Below are 21056 nucleotides of genomic sequence, written 5' to 3'. Positions count from 1 at the left end.
AATTAAATCATAGTATTTGGAAGTGTGCAATGGCTTATTCTGTGGATAAGTAACTTGTTCCATATTCCTGAATACATGTTACACTTAGAAAATTTGGAGCTAACCTTATAAGACTTACTTGTTTATAGCCATCTATGTATTGAATAACTGATGATTGGTTGGTTGGTTGTGTGCTTCTCTACCTACTTTGTAACAGACTGTCCCATATAAACATAGTTTAAATCTTGGTAATCTTAGTAGTATACAATTTTATGTTAGTCTTCCACATTTTTTTTTAGGAGAAAAATGGCCTTCACTAAAATATGGAAATTTTGTAAATATGCCTCTAAAAGCAAATATAAGCCTGTAAGTTTGTCTTAATAAAGTGTAGGATGTGAACAGTTTGATTGCATAATGTAAATTAATTTTGTATATTTTATTCCTAGAAATAACTACATTTAAAATTAAATAAAGCACTCCATTAAAATATTTTTTTTCTATTAACTTTTTCTCTTTGTTTTTATTTTTCACCTGTTTTATTTCTTTTGGTTCAAGGCTGTTCTTGCCTTAGCTGCATCCTGGACCTCAAGACAAGTAGGAGAACGGACATTGACTGGTACGGTAATAGACAGTGGAGACGGTGTCACTCATGTCATTCCTGTGGTAAGGAAATTTTAAAATTACTAGACTAGACATCAAATAATACATCTGACAAAGTTAAATTATATGAATTAATACCACATTTTAAAAACTTTAAATACTATACTTTAAAAACTTGTAACTTGACCATTTGTTCAGCTATAGCTATATTTTAGTCAAATTGTTAAAATTTTATAAACAAATTCCAAAATATTTGTTTCTTTTGCTATAGGTTTGTGCTGTCATTAGAAAATTATTAGAAATATATGCTGTTTCTAATTCCTAATTAGGAAATGATAAATTGGCATATCTGGAATGGAAATATATATGGCTTTCTTTTCTTAAACATAGAATTCTGTTTTCTAGTTTAGATGTGTCTTTGTGTGTGTTAGCCAGCTGATAGTCTTATCTTTAGTTCACAGATTTCAGACAGGTGGCGTTAACTAAAATAGCAGTTAGTTGCAAGCACATGATCATTATTGACTTTAGGGGAATTAATTTTTTGAACAAAAGCTAAAGATAAGATTGTATGTTATGGTTTGAATTTGGTAAAGCATATTAAGAAAAATGCGTTAGATTGGATTATTTGTCCGAGGAAGCATTTTTCTGCCAGGCTTTGTGCAATCTTAATGACCAGTTAGGTTTTTTATTGTGCCTCAGATGCAAAATGACTACTCAAATTTATAGTCTTTATTTTCTTGCTTTTTTTTGAATTAATGGATTATTTTTTAATAATTATTTTATTTTAATTGACTTATTAGCTATGCTGTACTTTTTCTCTTATTGTTTGCTTATTTTTGGTGGTTGTTGCTCTAGGGTTTGTAAGTAAATATCTTTAACTTATCACACTCTACAAATAATATTCTATTTCATAAGTCTAATGACATAAGAACCATGCAAGTCTGTCTCTTCTAGTCTGTGCTGTCATTGTCATTCATTTTACTTCTGCATGTTATAACTCAATAGTACATTATTAATTTGTTTCATTGTAAGTATATTTATTTTGCTAGGGTGCTGTAACAGTACCACAGACCGAGTGGCTTAAACAACAGGAAATTAATTTTTTCACGGATACAATGGCTAAAAGGTGTTGGCAAGGTTGATTTCTTTTGAGCCCTCTCTCTTTGGCTCATAGAAGACCTGATATTCCATGGTCTTTCTTCTGTGTCTATGTGGCAATCTTCTAAGAACATTAGTCATACTGGATTAGGGCCCACTCCAATCAACTTCATTTTAACTTATTACCTCTTTAAAGACCTTATCTCTGAATGCAGTCACATTATTAGGTATTGGGGGTTAGCACTTCAACATAAGAATTTTGGGAGGGGCAGAACACAAGTCAGCTCATAGCAAACAGTCATGTTTGTAAAAGATTTTGAAAAACAGACAAAATTATTTTATATTTAATCACATATCATTTTCACTGGTTTTTAGTCCTTTGTGAAGGATTAGATTTCCATTTAGCATCATTTCATTCAGCTTGAATGATGGCCATTAATATTTTTTATCATGCTGATCTACTGGCTATGAATTCTTTCAACTTATGTATATCTTTTGAAAAAATTTTTATTTTTGCATTCATTTTTCGACAGTGTTCCTTGTCATAGAATTTTAGGTTGACAGTTTTTTTTTCCTTTCAGTATTTTAAAGATGTAGCTCTCTTGTTTTCTGGCTTGCTTTGTTTCTGAAAATAAATCTGCTGTCATTCCAGTGTTTGTGGCTTTGAATATAATGTTTCTAATTTGACTACCTTCAAGATTTTCTCCTAATATATTCCTGGCTCACTAGATTTCAGCAATTTGATTGTGGTTTACCTAAATGTGATTTTCTTTGTTTCTTTTCCCTGGGGTTCATTGAGCTGCTTGCATCTATGAATTTGTAGGTTTTTTTTTTTTTCTTTCCAACATTAATGTACCTAAATAAGTTATAAACATGATAAATCTAGCAACCCTCTGACAGCATACAATGCTATCACAATATTAATGACTATAGTCCCTATGCTGTACACCACATGTCCACAGCTTATTTGTTTTAAACCTGGATATTTGAAGCTCTTATTCCCCTTTACCTCCCTGTTTTTTAAAATTTTCAATTACAGGTAATATTCACTGTTATTTTATATTAGTTTCAGGTGTATAGCCTCGTGGTTAGACATTTATATAATTTACAGAGTGATCCCCCTGACAAGTCTAGTACCCACCTGGTAATAACCTTATTATTGACTATATTTCTTATACTTTACATCCCCATGACTATTTCATAACTATCAATTTGTAATTCTTAATCTTTTTTCACCTTTTTCACCCCACTCCTCAATCCCTCTCCCATCTGGCAGCTGTCAGCTTATTCCCTGCATTTATGAGTTTGTTTCTGTTTTGTTGTTTATTTTGTTCTATAGATTCCACATATAAGTGAGATCATACGGGATTTTTCTTTGTGTGACTTATTTCACGTAGCATAATACCTTCCATGTTAGTTATGGATTTGTGGTTTTCATCATATCTGAAAAGTTTTTGTCTGTTATTTCTTCAGGTATCTTTTCTATCTCTCCCTTAACCTCCTATCTTTGGGAACTCCAATTACATGTATCTTAGGCTGCTTTAGATTGTCTCATAGTTTACTGATGCTCTGTTCATTTTTTTTCCTAATTATTTTTCTTCTATCATTTTGGATAGTTCTGATTTCTGTGTTTTCAAATTCGCTGTTTTTATTTATTATATGTAATGTATTTTTAATTTCAGATTTTTTTTCTCCTTAGAAGTTTTCTTTGGGTCTTTGTATATTTTCCATTTCTCCTCATGTTTCTATGTCTTCTTTATCATGCGGACTATATTAGCTCTTAATATTCTTCTCTACTAATTCTATATCTTTGACATTTCTATTTTTTTATTGATTGGGGGGTCCTAGGGGTTCTATTTTCCTGGTTCCTTGCTTGCTTGTAATTTTCGATTGAATATTATATATTTACATTGTTTTGTCCTGGGTTTTTAGAGTCCTAGGGTTTTCAGAGTCCTAGGAGTTCAAAATATTCTTAAATATTTTAAGGTTTTTTCCTTGGGACATAGTTAAGTTATTAGGAAGTCAGTTTGAGCCTTTCAAGGACTCTTTTAAAACATTAAGCATGTCCAGAACAACCTTTTGTCTAGACCAACTTTCTCCCAGTATTGAGGCAATACTCTTTGGAGGACTCTACTCAGTGTTCTGTGTTCGAAGTCTTTAAACTCTGGCTAGTGGGAACATAGACTATTCCCAGTTATGTATGAGCTTTGGGAATTGTTTTGCCCACTCCTTTTGAGATTCTTTTCTCTGGCCTTAATGGTTTCCTCACATGCATGTGGTAATTACTAGTCTGCTACAGTGATAACTTTTCACATCTACAGCGCTCACTAGCTATGCAGCTTTTTCCACTTTAGTAACGTGACTTGCAAACTGTAGCCACCTTGAACTCTCTGAAATCTAAATTCTGTATCCTCAACTTAATGAGAACACCAGACTCTGTTTGGGTTCTCCCTCCCATTATTGCTGCCTGAGAACTCTCTATAGGCAGTGAGATGGGGTGTGTTTGTAGCACTTACTTTGTTTTCCCTTCTCTTAGTAGGGATCACTGCCCTACTCTGCCTGTTCTCCAATATCCTAAAACCTTTATTTAATATAATCCATGATGTTTTTTGTTAATGAAATTTAATTTTTCTACATTATTTCTTGTACTTCTGACTTGTATCAGTAAATTTATGAACTCATTCTGCAGAATTTAATTATTTGGCATTATGATGGTGCATGGAATGTCTCAGTCATTTGAAATTGGTATCTACTTCATTAGGAAAAATGATAGGCACTTGTGAGATAATCAGATTTCCTATAATGCAATTTTTTATTGAAATTATAGAAGATTAAAAAATCGTGTCATCTGAATTGTGTCTGCTACCTAAAACATTTAATACTTCTAAAAATCATTCTTTCTGTGTTGTTTAGCCATTTCAGTCTTGGTTTAAACTCTTCTCAGTTTTAGAATATGTCTTAGTTGGTGGCCCTCTTGTTCAGAATATCTGTACAGTATTAAAAATTTTATAAGTAAACTGCGAGGAATATAGTTGAGGAATAAAGACTAGAAGAATTCTCCTAGGATAAAAGCAATACTTGAGAATACAAATACCTGAAGCTGAGATATTGGTCTTTAATGTCTAATTATTCAGGTTGTATTAATTTTGAAAGTATCGACAGTAAATTTGACGCTTTTTTTCCTAGGCTGAAGGGTATGTGATTGGCAGCTGTATTAAGCACATTCCCATCGCAGGACGAGATATAACATATTTTATTCAGCAGTTGCTGAGAGACCGAGAAGTAGGAATCCCTCCAGAGCAATCCTTGGAAACTGCTAAGGCAGTAAAGGTAAAAAGTAATGATGAGAGTATAATTCAGTTGGAAATTAATATCGGATTTTATAATATTAACATGAAAATTCTTTAGAACAGTACTTAAAAAAAAAACTTGTTAGTTACGATTCATTACCGTTTATTATATATATGTTTTCTCTGTGTTTCTTGTAAGGAAATTTTGGGGGATTATCAACTCTTTTCCTATTCTTTCCACATTTCACCTTTGAGAGACCATGTATACCACTTGATTTTTAACATGTCCTTTTGTGATAATTCTTTTTCATAAAAATAAATTAGTTCACTTAAGAGTCCTCACATCTCAATTTCTTCACTGAATTCCTTATTTTAATCCTGACAGTTTTCTGTTACAAATTTTTTTTTTGGTGTAACTGATTGCTTTGGTTATAGAATAGTTGGCTCAAGTGATATGGCAAGTGGAAGAAAAATGTGAAGGCTATTAAGGTATTTAATAATTTGTATGCTGTGTAAGTCTTATATCAGTGTTGCATAAAAACTATCAAAAAACATTGCTTTTTAAAATTTATCATTTGCCAACATATCTAAAAAATTTCAGTGGGTCTCTCACATATGTTTTGAATGTGTAAAAGCAAAACGGCTTTGGCAAAAATAACTTCATTAATATGCCTGTCTTTGCATGATTATAGGGTTTTCCTTGCTCTTCAAAGATTAGGAATGGAAATGAATTTACTGCTTTCTAGGTAGTAAGAGAATTACTAAATGGCTGCCAAAAACTACCCCAAGTTGGTGGCATCAATATTAAGTATGTAAAATATTAATATGAACACCGTTGTTTTGGTATCTTTGGGAAATCTCTGGAGTTTAACATGATCAAATTCTTTGTTTTCTAACTTTCCCTTTATTTCTTTTGATATCAATAATAATGTTTTTATCTATTTTGGATAGTATCCTTGCTTTATAAAAATATATGAAATATATATTCTTATTTAAAAAGAAATAGTCTTGCAGTCAGGGTCCATAAATTGCAAATAGATTGTTAAAACTTACAACATTTTTGAATTGCATTTTATTTGAAAACTTTTACTTAGGACATATAACCAAATATACAATAGTTCAGCATGGCTGGTAATATAATGAAAAAGAATAGTTTATATTCAGCCTTCTTTACTTACTTACTTAGACCACATAATCAGTTTTGTTCCCGGGAGATATTAAAGGCTCTATATTAATTTGTAAGGATACATCAATTAATAGTTATTATTCAGTTCTATGTTTATGTTATGCTTTCTCCTCTTCAGAATATAGACTTTATTAACTGAAATGGTATAAAATATTAGAGGACATTAATGAACATTTTCATAAAATGATATTGAAATAGTAGAACTTGACTCTATTTGTCAAATCATATTCTATTCCTATATGAAGCCAGGAATTATGTGTAGGAGACGAGGTGTTTATTTATACTGTACATATAATAATATCTTAATACAAAATTTTCTTCAGCTTTATTTCCTAATTTTATTTTTAAAATTATTTTTAAAATTAATTTAATAAGATTTTAAAAAATTTCTAGTTGACTGGAAATATGCTATCCTTTTTTAATTTTTTCTAAAACAAGAGGAAAAAATTGTTTCTTTGTTTTTCTAGGAGCGCTATAGTTATGTCTGCCCAGATTTAGTAAAAGAATTTAACAAATATGACACAGATGGATCAAAGTGGATTAAACAGTATACTGGAATCAATGCTATCTCAAAGAAAGAATTTTCCATCGATGTTGGTTATGAGAGATTCTTGGGACCTGAAATCTTTTTTCATCCAGAGGTAATTTTTTTTAGTTGTAATTGTTTTAAAATATTCAGCAGAAAATATCGATCAGCTGTAAGATTCAGAAAGAGTTAATCTCAGGAACTTTCTTTTGTATACTAAAATATTAAAGTGAGTCCTATTGTTTAAGAAAAAATATTGCCTATGTTAAAATAGGCTAAACAGTTAATATTTTTCATATATTTAGAAAAATGAAACTTTTGTCTCTATAATTGTGACTTATGTGAGGTCATAAAAAGGGGGTCCTTAAAATTTATGATCGTTTAAAGTATTTTGGGAGGATTCTGGAACCCCCTCAACTCTCCTCATATAAAATCACCATTGTACAAAGAACCTACAGTTGATTATCATAAGAAAGTATTTAACTATGAGCAAAATAGTTTTCTCTCTCTGAAATGTTAGTAACATGCAGGCTATATTAATAAAAAATATGTGCTTTTAATAGTGAAAAGTTTTTCTAGTAACTTAGTTTAAGAAACTTTAGTAATAAAATTACTAACTTTAAATGCTTACTCTTGTTTATTTACTCAGCAAATAGTAAGTGAATATAATTCTCGAGGTCTCAGTTAAAGCATTGAGTATTCAGAAATTAATTTGTCTTGCTCTTATCAAAGAATAAAGAATAAGAGAGATGAATATCTGAAAAGGTATGGTTGCTGATGAATGCATATATCTAGTGAGTGCATAGAAACATAGAGCATTTAAGTTTGCTTAGGAGAACCAGAAAAACTTCTTAAAAGAGTTAACATTTGAACTGGGATTTAAAAGATGAATAGGTGTTTGTCAGGCAGGGGGATATATTTCTAACAGAGGAGATAAGCTGGGTAGAGGTTTGGGATATGAGAGAGCTAGATGATAAAAGTATAAAGGAAAGGACTGGTAGGAGATAGGTCCAGATGGTGTGTTCATGAGGGACTAATATGCTATGCAAAGGAATTACTGGATTCTTTAGTCATGCGGGAAACTTCAGCATGCAAATGACACAGATTTTCATATGGTATTAGAAGGTTCACTAGTTCTGGGTTGGATAGATTGGAACAGAGGTGTGAATTGTGTTGGAAACGTGAGTTTATTGAAGTTTTTTTCAGATGGAAGATAATGTCAGTAGGCCAATAAGAATGACAAAGGAGCTGAGAGAAAATGAATAGAATCAACATGATTTAACCGATTCCCTAGATGTGAGGAGAGTAAGAATATGAAGAATCTATGATCATTCTCAAGTTTGTCACTTCAGCAACTAGATGTCATGCCATACACTGGTATTAGAAACAGTGAAAGGGAAGAATAGGTGAGGTGGAAACATGAGATGAGTTTATGATTCATCTTTAAAAAATTCCAAAAGAAACATTTGGATTCTAAAGGGTTTTGAATTGGTGTGTGTGTCTTCTAGTGAGGATAGATATGAAGTCATCACCACATATGGAGCAAAGGAAGACATTTTGATCAGGGAGAGATTGTGGAGTGGGAAGAAGGGGAAGAATGGGGCCCTAGTGAACATTTATGGACAGAGTAAGAGGAGCTTGCAAAGAATACTGAAAAATACAGAAAGAGAGAAGCGAAGCTAAGGGATTGTGGTGCTAACATTAGAGAAGTGAATGTTTGAAGGAGGAAGATTAGTTCTAGTTGATACAATGAGGTAATAGAGGAAACTTGAGAAGTACTCATGAGTTTTAGCATTCAGATTATTGGTGATTTTAGGAGAGTAGTTTCAGTGGAATGGTGTGATAGAGGCAGCTTGTTGCATCATTGAGAGGTAAAAGATTGGGAATTGACAGTCTGGACATCCTGGGAGATGGCTCTGAAAGAAAAGCATTGTGACCACTGCAGACTGGTAAGAAGTCAATTGCAAGCAATAAGGCTGAGGTTAGTTTTAGTTTTAAGAGGGGTTATTCCAGTGACAGAGGTAAGGAGTTAAGTATAGGAACTGGAAAATGTGGAGCTGGGAAGAGTAGAGAAGCAGGCAGGTAGCTGAGGAAGTTCATCATGGTTCATAGGTTCAGTTATTTTTCATGAAATGGGATCAAGCTGTTTGGTTAGAAGAGGGATTGGACGTAGGTTGAGGGCTGGGAGAAAATAGTGACTTTTATAAACACTATTGAGGAGAATTGATAACAGTGAGGAACCACTTAAGTTAGATATCCAAAACTTTTAATCATAAAATAGTGTCCTGTGTCCCCCCTCTCTGCCCCCTCTCTGCCCCCTCCCCCCACTCCCACAGGCAGTTGTGGGAAAGGCAGTCAGTTTTGACAAGACAGAAGTTAGATTGTTGCAACATAGAGAAGAGGGAATCAGGAAGACTGAATTACTTAAGAGATAGTGAGGGATGTAGGCAGGGATGGAAATCACGACGAATTGGCATGTAGTTGTAAATTAGGAGTAAAGGAGTCAGCACAGAAGGATAAGACATTGTGGTCAGACAAGTATACAGGAGTTATGAGATTTTAGCACATTTTCTTTGCAGCTTTTAAAATACATTAAAATGATATACGCACACAGTAAAAGTCAACACTGACAGGCTTTTAAAACACACAAAAAAAGGCAGCTCCTCACTCCCACCCCCATTTTCTCCACCTGTTTTGTGTTTGCAGAGCAGCTACTAGCTCTTAGCCATTACTTTTGGTAATTATATTCTCATTTCCAAATACTATGCTTGTACTGCTGGGTTTTTTTTGATAAATCAATGTAAATAGTTTATCTACTAACCTCCTTTTCAGTTAGTTGATTTTTTTCCTAGACTCTCTTTTTCCTAAACTTTGTCCATGCGTTATGTTATAGTTATTGGCTAAATCAATAATGTTATACTGTTTACATACTATTTATAGAATGTTCAATTTAGAGGATGTAATGTAATGTGATTTTTTTTCTCAGAATTAATTTTTCCTAAATTTTTGCCTCATTTCTTCATTTGTATCATTTTCTATTTGTTTATTTATCCTTTCTTTTATTTCTTCAACAAGGTTACAATTAACTGCCTGGCTATACAAGCTCTGGGAGGGAACCTGGTGTCTCCCTATTTCACATGGAGAATTTTAACAATTTTTTTTTAAAGCCTCATTTCTTTGTGTGGTTTCTTATATCTTCAATCTCTGGGCCTTTTGAAGGTTCTACAGGGTGAATTGGTTTACTTCTTAGCAATATGCCCCTTTGGAAGCACTTAGGATATTACATTCCTTTTTTGTATTCCAAACACAGTTGAAATATTTTATTGTTTCTTTGCCTCCTTTTTTTCTTCCTTGAGTATTCGCCTTTCCTTTTAATTTCTTTCTGTCACTTTAATGGGAATTCAAGAGGATGGAGAGATAACCATGTGTAGCTAGCTGGAAATCAGGGCAAATTTTCCCATGGTGCCATGTATATGTGAGTGGCTGAAGTAGGGGTGGATTAAAGGTCACCTGAGTTAAGGAACATCAATTGTTTTGAAGTTGAAAATATTGAAGAGAGATATTAAAACCCCAGCTTGAGAATAGGAATTAGAGTATTATAGAAGATCCTGAACCAAAGTCCTAGATGAGTAGGATCAGTATCACAAGATAGATAATAGCATGGAAGAAAAGAGATGTATTAGATTTCAAAGGAGGCAGCATTTGAGTGGAATACTCTTTACAGACATCCTTAGCTAATGTCTTGACTGTCTTAAAAACCTTGAAACATTAGATATGTAAATAAAATGAGTTTTGGTTGTATCATCACTTAAGAAAGGAAAAGTTGTCTGAGTGAAAATTCATCTTGCTGCTAATGTTTCATATAGTTTTTTCCAGTTATTAATTTAAGTAATCTTTATTGTTTGATATTGCTAAGTATACTTTGTTAAGTTTTTTAAATTTTTGAAATACCTTTTACTCTCCATAGCTTTATTTTTCTTGTATGTTTTAATTTCTTCTATAAGAAATTGATTTTCCTTTCTCTTTTAAGTTGTTTGTAAATAGCAGTTACATATATGCACATAATTCAAACATTGAAGTTATTTAAATTCTAATAAAAACTGGGAGTGCCCTGCCTGCTTCTCTCCCTATTTTTTTTTTTTTTTTTTTTTTTAGAGCTAATCAGTTCAAACTTTTTTTCACTGATTCTTTTGGTATTGCCTCCATAGCTGCATATTGCTTTGGTTATATTGCAACTTCAAGTTTTTTTTTAGTTTTAGGCATTTTCTGTCAACTTCCATCTATGGAAGATGATTTGCCTTTTTCTCCTTTTTTTTCCATCGCAAACAGTACCTTTTCATACCTTTTCGTCCCAATAGTTATTACATTATAGTTTCAGTTAGGTAAAAATTTAGTGCCTATATTTTTGTGAACACAAATTTTATTCAGATTTGAGCCATATAGTTCAACATGAAATATTTTCCTATATTTTGGTTTTCATGGGGTCGTAAGTTGTTTGCTTAATTTTAAAATAGTCATCATTAACTCACCTGTAAACTCTCTTTACCAGTTTTATGACTGTCTTCTCAGGATATTCAGATGCATAAGGTTTTTCCATCAGTTTTCTAGCACATACGATATGTCCCAGTCTGAACCTGTTTTCTTCTGCATCTGGTATAGAGTTGCCATATTCCTTCACTGTCATTCTGTGGATTCCCTTTGCCTCTCTTTTGGGTTAGATCCTATTTTTCTCTATTCCATATGTTTTTCTTTTTTAATGTTGACTTCTTTATTTTGATAGTGATCAAAATAGGGTTCCTGATAAAAAGAGGGTACATGGGAGATATGAAGTTTAAGTCTTTGCATGTCTGAAAATGCATTCATTTTATCTTTACACTTGTTCGATAGTTATGTATAGTTTGGAAATCATTTTCCTTCAGCATTTTGAAGCCAGTGTTCCACTGCTTTCCATTATAACTTGAAATAAAAAACCATATGATTTCTAAACCTTGTATAGCAGCAGTCCCCAACCTTTTCGGCACCAGGGACTGGTACTCCTATGAGAATCTAAATGCCTGATGATCTGAGGTGGAGCTGAGGCAGTGATGCTAGTGCTGGGGAGCGGCTGCAAGTACAGATGAATCTTCGCTTGCTCGCCCACTGCTCACCACCTACTCTGCAGCCTGGTTCCTAACAGGCCACGGACAGGTACTGGTCCGCGGTCCCGGGGTTGGGGACCCCTGTGTATAGGACTTATTTTTTTCTCTTCGGTGCTTGTAGATCTTCCCTTGTCCCCTAGCATTTTGGTGTGCTATTTTGTCTTCTAGTTGCTCTCGTCTTTTAAAACAATGTTTTAAAATCTAGGTGATATCTTTGATTTTTACCTCTGAACCTTCTATCAAATTTTTTATTTCTGGTAACGTTTAATTTTTAAGAGCTTCTTCTTTTCCTGCTTTTGAATATTCCTTTTTTATGATAACCTGTTCTTGTTTCATGGTTGCATATCTATCTTCTGGTTTCTAGAGATATTACTGTTAGGTTTTTTGACGTTATATTCTTTCTGCATAGTTTCTTTCTTCCAAGTTGCCTTTCCTTTTGTTTTGATTCCTGCATTTTTTTATGCTAGAGACTTTTGGAGGGTCATTCATTTAAGAAGGAGACACTAAAAAGCTGATTGAAAATCTGAGCTTTGTGGATAGGGCTTGTTGACTATAGCTTTATCTTTGGAGAAATGCCCTTACTGTGTGTTTCTTTAGGTCATTTGAGTAATCCAATTCCAAGAGAAGATTCCTACCTGAAAGGTAAAGATTGGCAGCCAAATTGAAGAGGGTTGATTGATATTTGTGTGTCTGCACTAGGCTGCATATCTTTATTCCCTTTAGAGAATAGATTAACTAGTTTTCTCCTTGAATGAGGAGGAGGCATTTCATAGACTACTTTGGAGTGCATCTGGGGCTTTAACTGCTGTTTAGAGAGACCTTCAACCAGTCTATCTTCTTGCCCTCTTTCCACCTCAATTTCAGTGATAACAGGTACAACCAGTTCCCTGTGGGACTTGTGTGGTACAGAAGAGCTTGGTTCTCGGCCTTCTCTACTGTTGACTTAACTGTTTTGGAGGGAATGCGTGGTCTTGTTTATCTGCTTTCCAGATTCTAGTTTACCAGATTTTGTTGCTTTCCTTTTCTTTCCATACCTTTGGGATTATGCTGTTTTGAAAAATTCTTTTTAATGGTGCTTTTAGGAGAGAGAGAACAAGATTATATGTGTATGTTCAGTTTACCCTGTTTTCTGAGAATAGAACTTTTTTTTGTATTATATAAACTGTGTCATTTCCCAAGTGAATTTTAATATTCTTTCTCCTACAGTTTTAGATATTTCTGTCATAGTTCCTTGGTCAGGATTCACTCTGGTTTTTATTTTGATTAAAGTATAGGCATCTGAACTTGAACACTGAAGATAAAATATATGAAAGAATAAGGATATTTATTTTTGAACTGCTAAATTTTACATCATAAATAACTAGAAAGTACTGTTTTTAGAAGGAATGGTTTGGCTTTTTTTTTTTTTAAGAAAATTAAATTTTTTTGGTAAAGCTTTTTAGCTTGATGTGTTTCTTTGGATGTATGCTCCATAAATTTTTTAGAAGAGAGAAAGAGTGGTCCTACCTTGATAGTCACTTGCAATAATATGAAGACCACCTGATTAGGGAACGCTGCTATATAGAGGCAGAACTAATCCTTTTGCTAAAAGTGAAAGAAAAGGCCTAAAAGTAGTCTTAATAGGGACTCTGGATTGAGCCTGTTAATATTAGAGTATTGAATAACTTCCAACTATTTATTGTTAACTTGTTTATTGTTAACTCCTCTTTTCCTTCATTTATTTACTAAATAAATATTCATTGCTTGCTGCTTTATTTCATATTCTATTTGTTGTCACCTGGGATTTTTCAAAAGTTTTTCAAATCAGACCTCATTTCTTTCTAAATCAGGATTTCTGTGGGTGGATCCAGGTTTCGTGAATATTTAAAGGTTCTGTAAATTTTTCATTTTTGTATGTTCTTGATTGAAAACAACTATGAGAAAGGTGCAGAGATATAGCACAGGAATGAATGACCCTATCTTCTTTGCTTTATACTTGCTCATAGTATAGCACATAAACTATTGTAAGGGTAGAGAAAATATTATGGGAAGGTTAATCGTGTATGTGTGTGCATGTGTTTTAGATAAATACTGGAGAGTACAGCTAACAAAGGACAATGTAGAGAATTTGTAAGTTGTATATTAACAAGTTGATAACATCTTTAAATGAATGTTATAGAATATATCCTCTGTCAAATTGTTAATATTTTCAGTCCTAGTTTTGAGGATTAAATCTTTTTAAAGCTTTTGACAGGTTCTAAGGTTGTAGAGTTTATTTGGGATGGTAGGTAAAAGTGTGTTATGCAACATACTCTACAGATTTTTTTTAATAGACTTCTTAGGGAGGGAGGTTTGAGAAGGAACGTTGCTTTGACAGTATAACTCATTATGGAAATGGAATGAGCTTAAAAATAATTTTAATTTTTAATTCTGATATCTAAGTAAGTAGTGATCTAATCTATATTATATATCCAACTTACTTTTCAGTTTGCTAATCCAGACTTTACTCAACCTATCTCAGAAGTTGTAGATGAAGTAATTCAGAATTGCCCTATTGATGTCAGACGTCCTCTCTACAAGGTCAGTATTTATAGCTAAATTGTTATTCAAAGTCATACCTTTAAAAAACTTTATTTTCTTTCCAGTGTTAACTATTAAATTTAGAAACACCTCACATCAAAAGAATATAAGGATTTTAGTACCATTTCTTATATCTTTAAAATTTTTATTTCTTTTTAAATATAAGTCATATTTACTTATTTTTCTCCATAAATATAGAATATTGTCCTTTCTGGCGGGTCAACCATGTTCAGGGACTTCGGACGTCGCTTGCAACGAGATTTGAAAAGAACTGTAGATGCCAGGCTGAAATTAAGTGAGGAATTGAGTGGCGGTAGATTGAAGGTTGGTTTTTTCATTTGCTGGGAAGATGATTATTGTAACGAAGATGGGAAATGTGTGCCAGCTTTTGCTTTTATTTAGGAAAGTAAGAGGAATTTGTCAGGTATTCTGTTGGAAAGTGGTTAATATTATAGATTCATGTCCATGAGATTCTTGATCATTTGATTTCTCTAGGATATTATCTACATTTCTGGAAAATATTCTTAGTTGTAGCTGTGAGAGTTTTTTAAATCTCTCTCATAGATAATTTATGCATGTGTGTGTTAGCAGTAGTAGTAGATTCCTTGTATATTCTAGGGATAATATTCTTTATGGTTCCACAAAATTTAAAATAACTTCTATCGCAGGATGATAAAACAGATATGAGAGAAACTGATGTTGCGAGGTCAAGTCTACTTTCACAAACTGACTCTAGCCTCCCCAATAGCAGCCTTATAGTATGAAATCAAAATGTGGTTTAGCAAAATAACCTTTCAGTTACATGTCCTGGACTTTTGGGGTTACTGTCAAAAAATCAAAATTAATTTTAAATTTTTAGATGTCTGCTTTCTTTATTTATGAGACAAATTTTCAGTAAATTTTGTTTCATCCATGTTAAATGTAGAATATTGAAACAAAACATTGATTCATAGAATACATTGCTAAATAAAACACATTTTATTCAACTTAGGAAATTACCAAGATTGAAGGCTCCATCTGAGACTACCATAGTCATTCAAAATTACTTAAAAGTAAAATACAACACTCTAGGGTTTCCTGCTTGTTTTTACCTTCTAAATTTTGATTATCTTAATCTTTTCCTTCGGAGTGCAGTGAAAGTATGTTTAAGTAGTTGTTTAGTTTGTAATGATTCATTACAACTCCATGAAATGAAAAAAAACGCTGTTTTTGAGTATAGTATGTCAATAAAGTAAAAATGTTTTAACATTTTTAAGTTTTTGATACATTTCTAAATAAGAAATATTTTTTTCCACAGTTATGTTAGCAGTTGACATATATAGTGATAGTGAAAACCCTGTATGCTAAGAATTCTGCCTCCTTCCATTTTGTTTTATTCGATAGTCATTTTATAGATCTTCATAATGTCTTTATATATCCGTATCTAAATCTGGCTTTATTCCCTTTCACTCTATAATTTTTAATGGCAACCACCTAGCTTTTTTAAAAAGCCACAAACATAAGCCATATCTTTTTATGACTTGTTTTAAAACTTTTTATTTTGAAATTATTTCATACTTAACAGAAAAGTTGCAAAACCTAGTAGAAGGAACTCTTACATATAGTTTACCTAGATTCCCCAAATGTTAGCATTTTATATTTGCTTTGTTTTTTTTCCCTTTATTTATATATACACAAACATACACATATACCTACACATGCAAAAATTTTTCTGAACTGTTTTGAGAATTAGTTGCATATGCGATGGTCCGTTATCCCTGATATTTTAGTGTGTATTTCTTAAAAACAGGGTGTTACAATTCAAAATATCAAGAAATTCAGTCTTGATACAATATTTTATCTAGTTATAGACCTGATTCAAATTTCACCAATTCTCCATTTTTTTTTTTTAATAGCAAAAGGGAAAAAAAAATGTATTTTTTCTGGTCTAGGATCCGATCCTAGACCAGATTACATGTTTAGATTGGTTACCATGTCCCTTCAATCTCGAACAATTAGTCTTTTTTTTGTCTTTTATAACCCTAACATTTTTAAAGACGACAGGTCATTTGTTATGCAGAATGTTTCTTAGTTTGGGATTGTCTGATGTTTCCTCATGATCAGATTCAGATTATGCACTTCTGTTGTGTTCTTTTTATTGCATTATATCACTAGACACATAATATGATTTGTCCCATATGTTAATTTAGATAAGTTAAGTTGTGTCTCACAGGTTTTCTTGCATAAAGTTGTTATTTTTTCCTTTATATTTAATAAGACTCTTATGGGGAAATACTTTCAAACTGTGTGACCATCGTGATTCTCATCAGACTTTGAACCACTGATTTTACCATCCATTTTTCTTTCCTAAAATAGTTACTACTGTTGTAGTTGCCATATGGTATTTTGCAAATTCCTTCATTTCTTCTATGTTTTACTTACGGAAGAGTTTTCCTTCCTTCCTCCTTCCCTCCCTCTCATCTGTATGAACTCCTAATTTGTCATATTATTCTGTAGGCTATATCATTAATATCATTGTGATTTAATACCAACATATTAATACTATTAGTATCAATACTTTTGATGCTTAGATTTTCTCAGATTTAGCCAGTGGGAGCATTTCCAGGTGGCTTTTGTTTTTGTTTTTGTTTTGATGAGGTCCCAGTCTTGTTCAAGCACTTTCTCAATTTCTGGAACAGCAAGCTATTCCAGGCTCATCTTGTATGTACATTCTCTTTTTCAGTCTAGGAATCAGCTTTTTTTTTTTTTTCCCCAAGGCAACCTTGTTCATTTTAGTGGAGAATACTATTAAGAAACCAAGTTTTGGACACTAGGTATATTCATTGCTAATGTGGGTCACTGCTTCTAGGCCTTCTTTCAGCTAGCTAGGGTGTGTGTGGGTGCGCGCGCACGCGCGCGCGCACGCACACCCACACACACACCTCTGTCTAGTTTTCTATATAAGTTAAAAACAATGAATTATACTGATATTGCTAGTTCCAGAATACCAGAGGTTTATTCTAGTGTCTGCTTTTCCATATTTGTAATGCCCTTCTCTGATCATAAGAAACCAGGCTTCCATTATGTACAATATACTTATATCTTTGCTCAGTCCTGGAATACATGTATATGGTAGTTTCAGAATTGTTGATCCATACCACTGTGAGAAATAGGCCTACTAACTAGGGTTCAGTATTTGCTTAATTTTTATCTTAAGCCTGAGGGCATAGTCATAATACTGTGTTCCCAAGTTACTTGGATTAGTCTCTTCCCCAACTTCTTTGTGGTTATGTTTTTAATAAAATAAAATTAGCTTAATATTTTTCAGCTGTATTGTTTTGCCTTATGTGCCTTCTGCATCTTTAAAGTTTTATTTTGACTTTGTGAAATATCATGTTTTTTGTGTATGTATATTTACATTTAAGGTTAAATGGTACCAAAACTGTTATTTTAATTTACTATTGAACTGATATTATTATGTCTTTTTTAGCCAAAACCTATCGATGTACAAGTCATTACACACCACATGCAGAGGTATGCAGTTTGGTTTGGAGGATCGATGCTGGCTTCCACGGTAAATAAGATGAAACTTACTTTTATAATTTGATTTTTTTTTTTTTAGAAAAGTCTCTCAGTACTTAATTTAGAAGAACAAGGGAAATTTCTGTACATTTTTTAAAGTTTTAAAATTGGATATATATATGTATGTGGCATTTTAAAAAATATAAGTCGTTTGGAGTTAGTGTTCATATTTTTCTTTAATTGCTAGACATTTAGAGTGAGTATTTAGAGTCTTTGAATTTATCTATAGGGAAATTTTATTAACTGTCGTAATACAGATATCAGGTCATTGTTTTTTTTGTGCAAATATATAAAAGCATTAAGATAAGAGTAATGTTTTATTGCCCAGGAAGTACAGTGTTCTAAACTAAGTAGAGGGAATTGTTCTAAGAGCCCTCTCCCCAAACCAAAACATCTTAAAGCCACTTCAGAAAATATTTTGATATTAGCTGAGTAAATATTGATGCCCTATTTTATAGTGCACAGAATATTAGGTAAAATGAAGAACCTTTTATTTTGAATTATTGAAAATTAATGCGACCTTGAATTTAAAAACATTTAAAAATAAGAGATAAAAGTTAATTTTCTTCCTTAATTTTAGTCATCTTCAGTTGTACCATATAACTTATTGGGTTTTGTAGCTTTGCCATTTGAGAGATGAGAAACATTGAATAGTTTGTTTATACCAAACCTTGAGTGAGGAAAGCAAATTGATCTACAAGTTTTTGTAGCATGACTAAGAGTAGTTGATCTGTACTTCAAATTAATTGCTGCTGCTTTAGATTATTGATTCAATGTACAGTTTGGGAAAGCCACAGTAGAATTTTCTGGGTATTTGAGAATCCTCCTTCCCCATTCCTCAAAATTTCAAAATTCAAGGACAAACAAGTGTTGAGGAAGAAGTGGAAGGATATGAGTTAAATGCTTCTTTTTAATTCTCAGTTAGAATTAGAGGTGATTTTTAAGTTATGGTTGCTAGAATTTTGAAGCTTCATTCAAGTACTATGGATAGACTAATTATAAACATTTTAGATTTAACAAATCTATTTTAAAGCATATTGAAAAGTAATAGTTTTTGGCCTTTATAAAAATATATGTTTTATTTTCAGCCTGAGTTCTACCAAGTATGCCACACCAAAAAGGATTATGAAGAAATTGGACCTAGCATTTGTCGTCACAATCCAGTGTTTGGAGTCATGTCGTAAAATTGACTGCCTAGTTATTGGGGTTAGGGAGGTGGGGAAGAAATAATCTTTCTGATTACCTGTTTTGTCTGGATGGCTGGTTTTGAGGTTTTAAACCTGACTTGAAATAATAAGACCAAACATAATTATACAAGATATTTTAATAAGTATATCAACATGCGAATGTAAAGGAGAGCCAAAATGATTGTTTTTCTTTAGATTGAATATTTGAATCTTATGTGTAATGAGAAAAAGTGGGTTTTAGTTCTCTCTGTGCCCTGATATTTTGTATATTATTGAATTATCCAAGATTTGATGGGATTTATCGGTATGTAGATAGCTCTATAATGCTTGAATTGTACACTTCTGAGTGTGCAGTGCAAGAGCTTGTTTATATTTCATACTTTTTATACTTTGAGGAAAAAAAGTCAAAGAAAAACTAGTATTTGAGTACAAAAAAGTGACCAAGTAAAGGGTAAATTGAAAAAATAGCCTCATGAGACTTAGAATACACACACACTCATGGGATTCCAGTTATTATGAATTGCTTCTATATCCCTGTGCTGCCACACTGGTTTTCTTTGCAAATGCTTTGGAACTAAGAAGCTAGTATCTTGGATTAACTGATGCCTGCTAGTGCTTTCTGATTACTCGCATTCTGTTTGTCGCTTTAAAGGAAAAGTAAAGACAAGACTGTTGGACAAGTATTGCAGTTCTGTAGTGTTATTTCTTATTAAAAATGAATAATTTGATTACCAAAATTGGTATATTTAAAGCCTAATGCCATTCTAATAAAGGCACAAATTTCTTTTTAATACTTGTTTCAAGCTCTTTAATCTCTTTATAAGTTAACTAATAAATCTATTTTCTTCAGATCTCTGCAATAGTTCTTTAAAATCACAACAGTTGGTTAGCAAACCAACTTTTTTATGTGCTCTACAAAAATAATTGTGAACTTTTAATATGTTGAATGCTTTCATTTTGATAACTGGATCTCCATTTGATATTTTCATTTGTATAACTCATTTGCAGTCTGGAAATTTTTTTAGTGCCAGTCCCTGACATATCATGGAAAGTTAATTTTCTTTGCATTTTAAAATATCTGGATCATGAAGAAAAAGTGATGAAAATAAATTAAAACTGAATTACCTTTTCTAATGTTTTTTTTTTTTTTTAGAAGCAATGTCATTCTACTTTGTGTTTATTGTATTTTTATATGATTTCTATTTCTTTTGGACTAGTGGGATTCATTGAAATCTCTATAAGATATATGGTATAAAATTTCTTGCTAACTTGAAATTTTACCAGTTATTTATAGAAGACTAAAATAGCAAATGTTTTACAGGCTTTTTAGTACTTAAGCAGTAATACGAGTGAACACTTGAACTTCAATACCCATGAAAGTAACACATAGGATTAGTATACCTCTATCCAAAAGTTGAAGGACAAAATGTTTTTGGTGTTTTTCATGGAAAGATAGAATTGGGGAGTAAACTTTATGTTTAAATTGAATCTGGATATTTAAAATTATATTATTTATGTGAATCTTAATTATTTGAGTGTGGCAGTAAAGAATAAACTATATGTCATGTAATAGTAGTAGTAGTAATGGTAGTAGTGGTGGTGGTAGTACTAGTAGTATTAGTAGCAAAGATCTTTTTTTTACTTGAAAAATTATTTCATAAACTATTAAAACTATTCAGACAGTTCCGAAAAATAGTCAAAGTAGGTTTCTTTTCCATCTAGCCTGTCTTATTTTCTCATCATTACACTGTTAGAAATGTCTTATGTGTCCTTATAATTCTCTGTGAATATTGAAATGAATATAGCTCCCTTATTTTACACAAATAGGAGCTTACTGTATATACTGTTCTGCACTTTTCCTTTGCAAATATCTTTCGAAACTAAATTGATAAACATTAAAAATTTCATTCTCCTGGCTCAATAAAGTATCAT

The 21056-nt window shown here is 32.3% G+C and overlaps 1 protein-coding gene across 1 annotated transcript in view; it reads left to right on the top strand.

Moving 5' to 3' along the window:
• The window catches only part of ACTR3 (ARP3 actin related protein 3 homolog), a 58287-nt gene extending 38039 nt beyond the window's left edge, over positions 1 to 20248 (top strand). The window contains exons 6-12 of the mRNA XM_006921023.3: positions 535 to 642; positions 4864 to 5007; positions 6621 to 6794; positions 14284 to 14376; positions 14575 to 14700; positions 17846 to 17929; positions 19026 to 20248. Of these exons, the coding sequence (XP_006921085.1) occupies positions 535 to 642; positions 4864 to 5007; positions 6621 to 6794; positions 14284 to 14376; positions 14575 to 14700; positions 17846 to 17929; positions 19026 to 19121 (825 nt within the window). The 3' untranslated portion in view covers positions 19122 to 20248. The remainder of the gene's footprint in view (positions 1 to 534; positions 643 to 4863; positions 5008 to 6620; positions 6795 to 14283; positions 14377 to 14574; positions 14701 to 17845; positions 17930 to 19025) is intronic.
• The last annotated feature ends 808 nt before the right edge of the window (positions 20249 to 21056 follow it).

Source organism: Pteropus alecto, unplaced genomic scaffold, assembly GCF_000325575.1.
Source record: "Pteropus alecto unplaced genomic scaffold, ASM32557v1 scaffold3, whole genome shotgun sequence".
Classification (NCBI taxonomy): domain Eukaryota; kingdom Metazoa; phylum Chordata; class Mammalia; order Chiroptera; family Pteropodidae; genus Pteropus; species Pteropus alecto.
The sequence above is the reverse complement of the archived record's forward strand: the minus strand, read 5'-3'. Positions and strand labels throughout refer to the sequence as shown.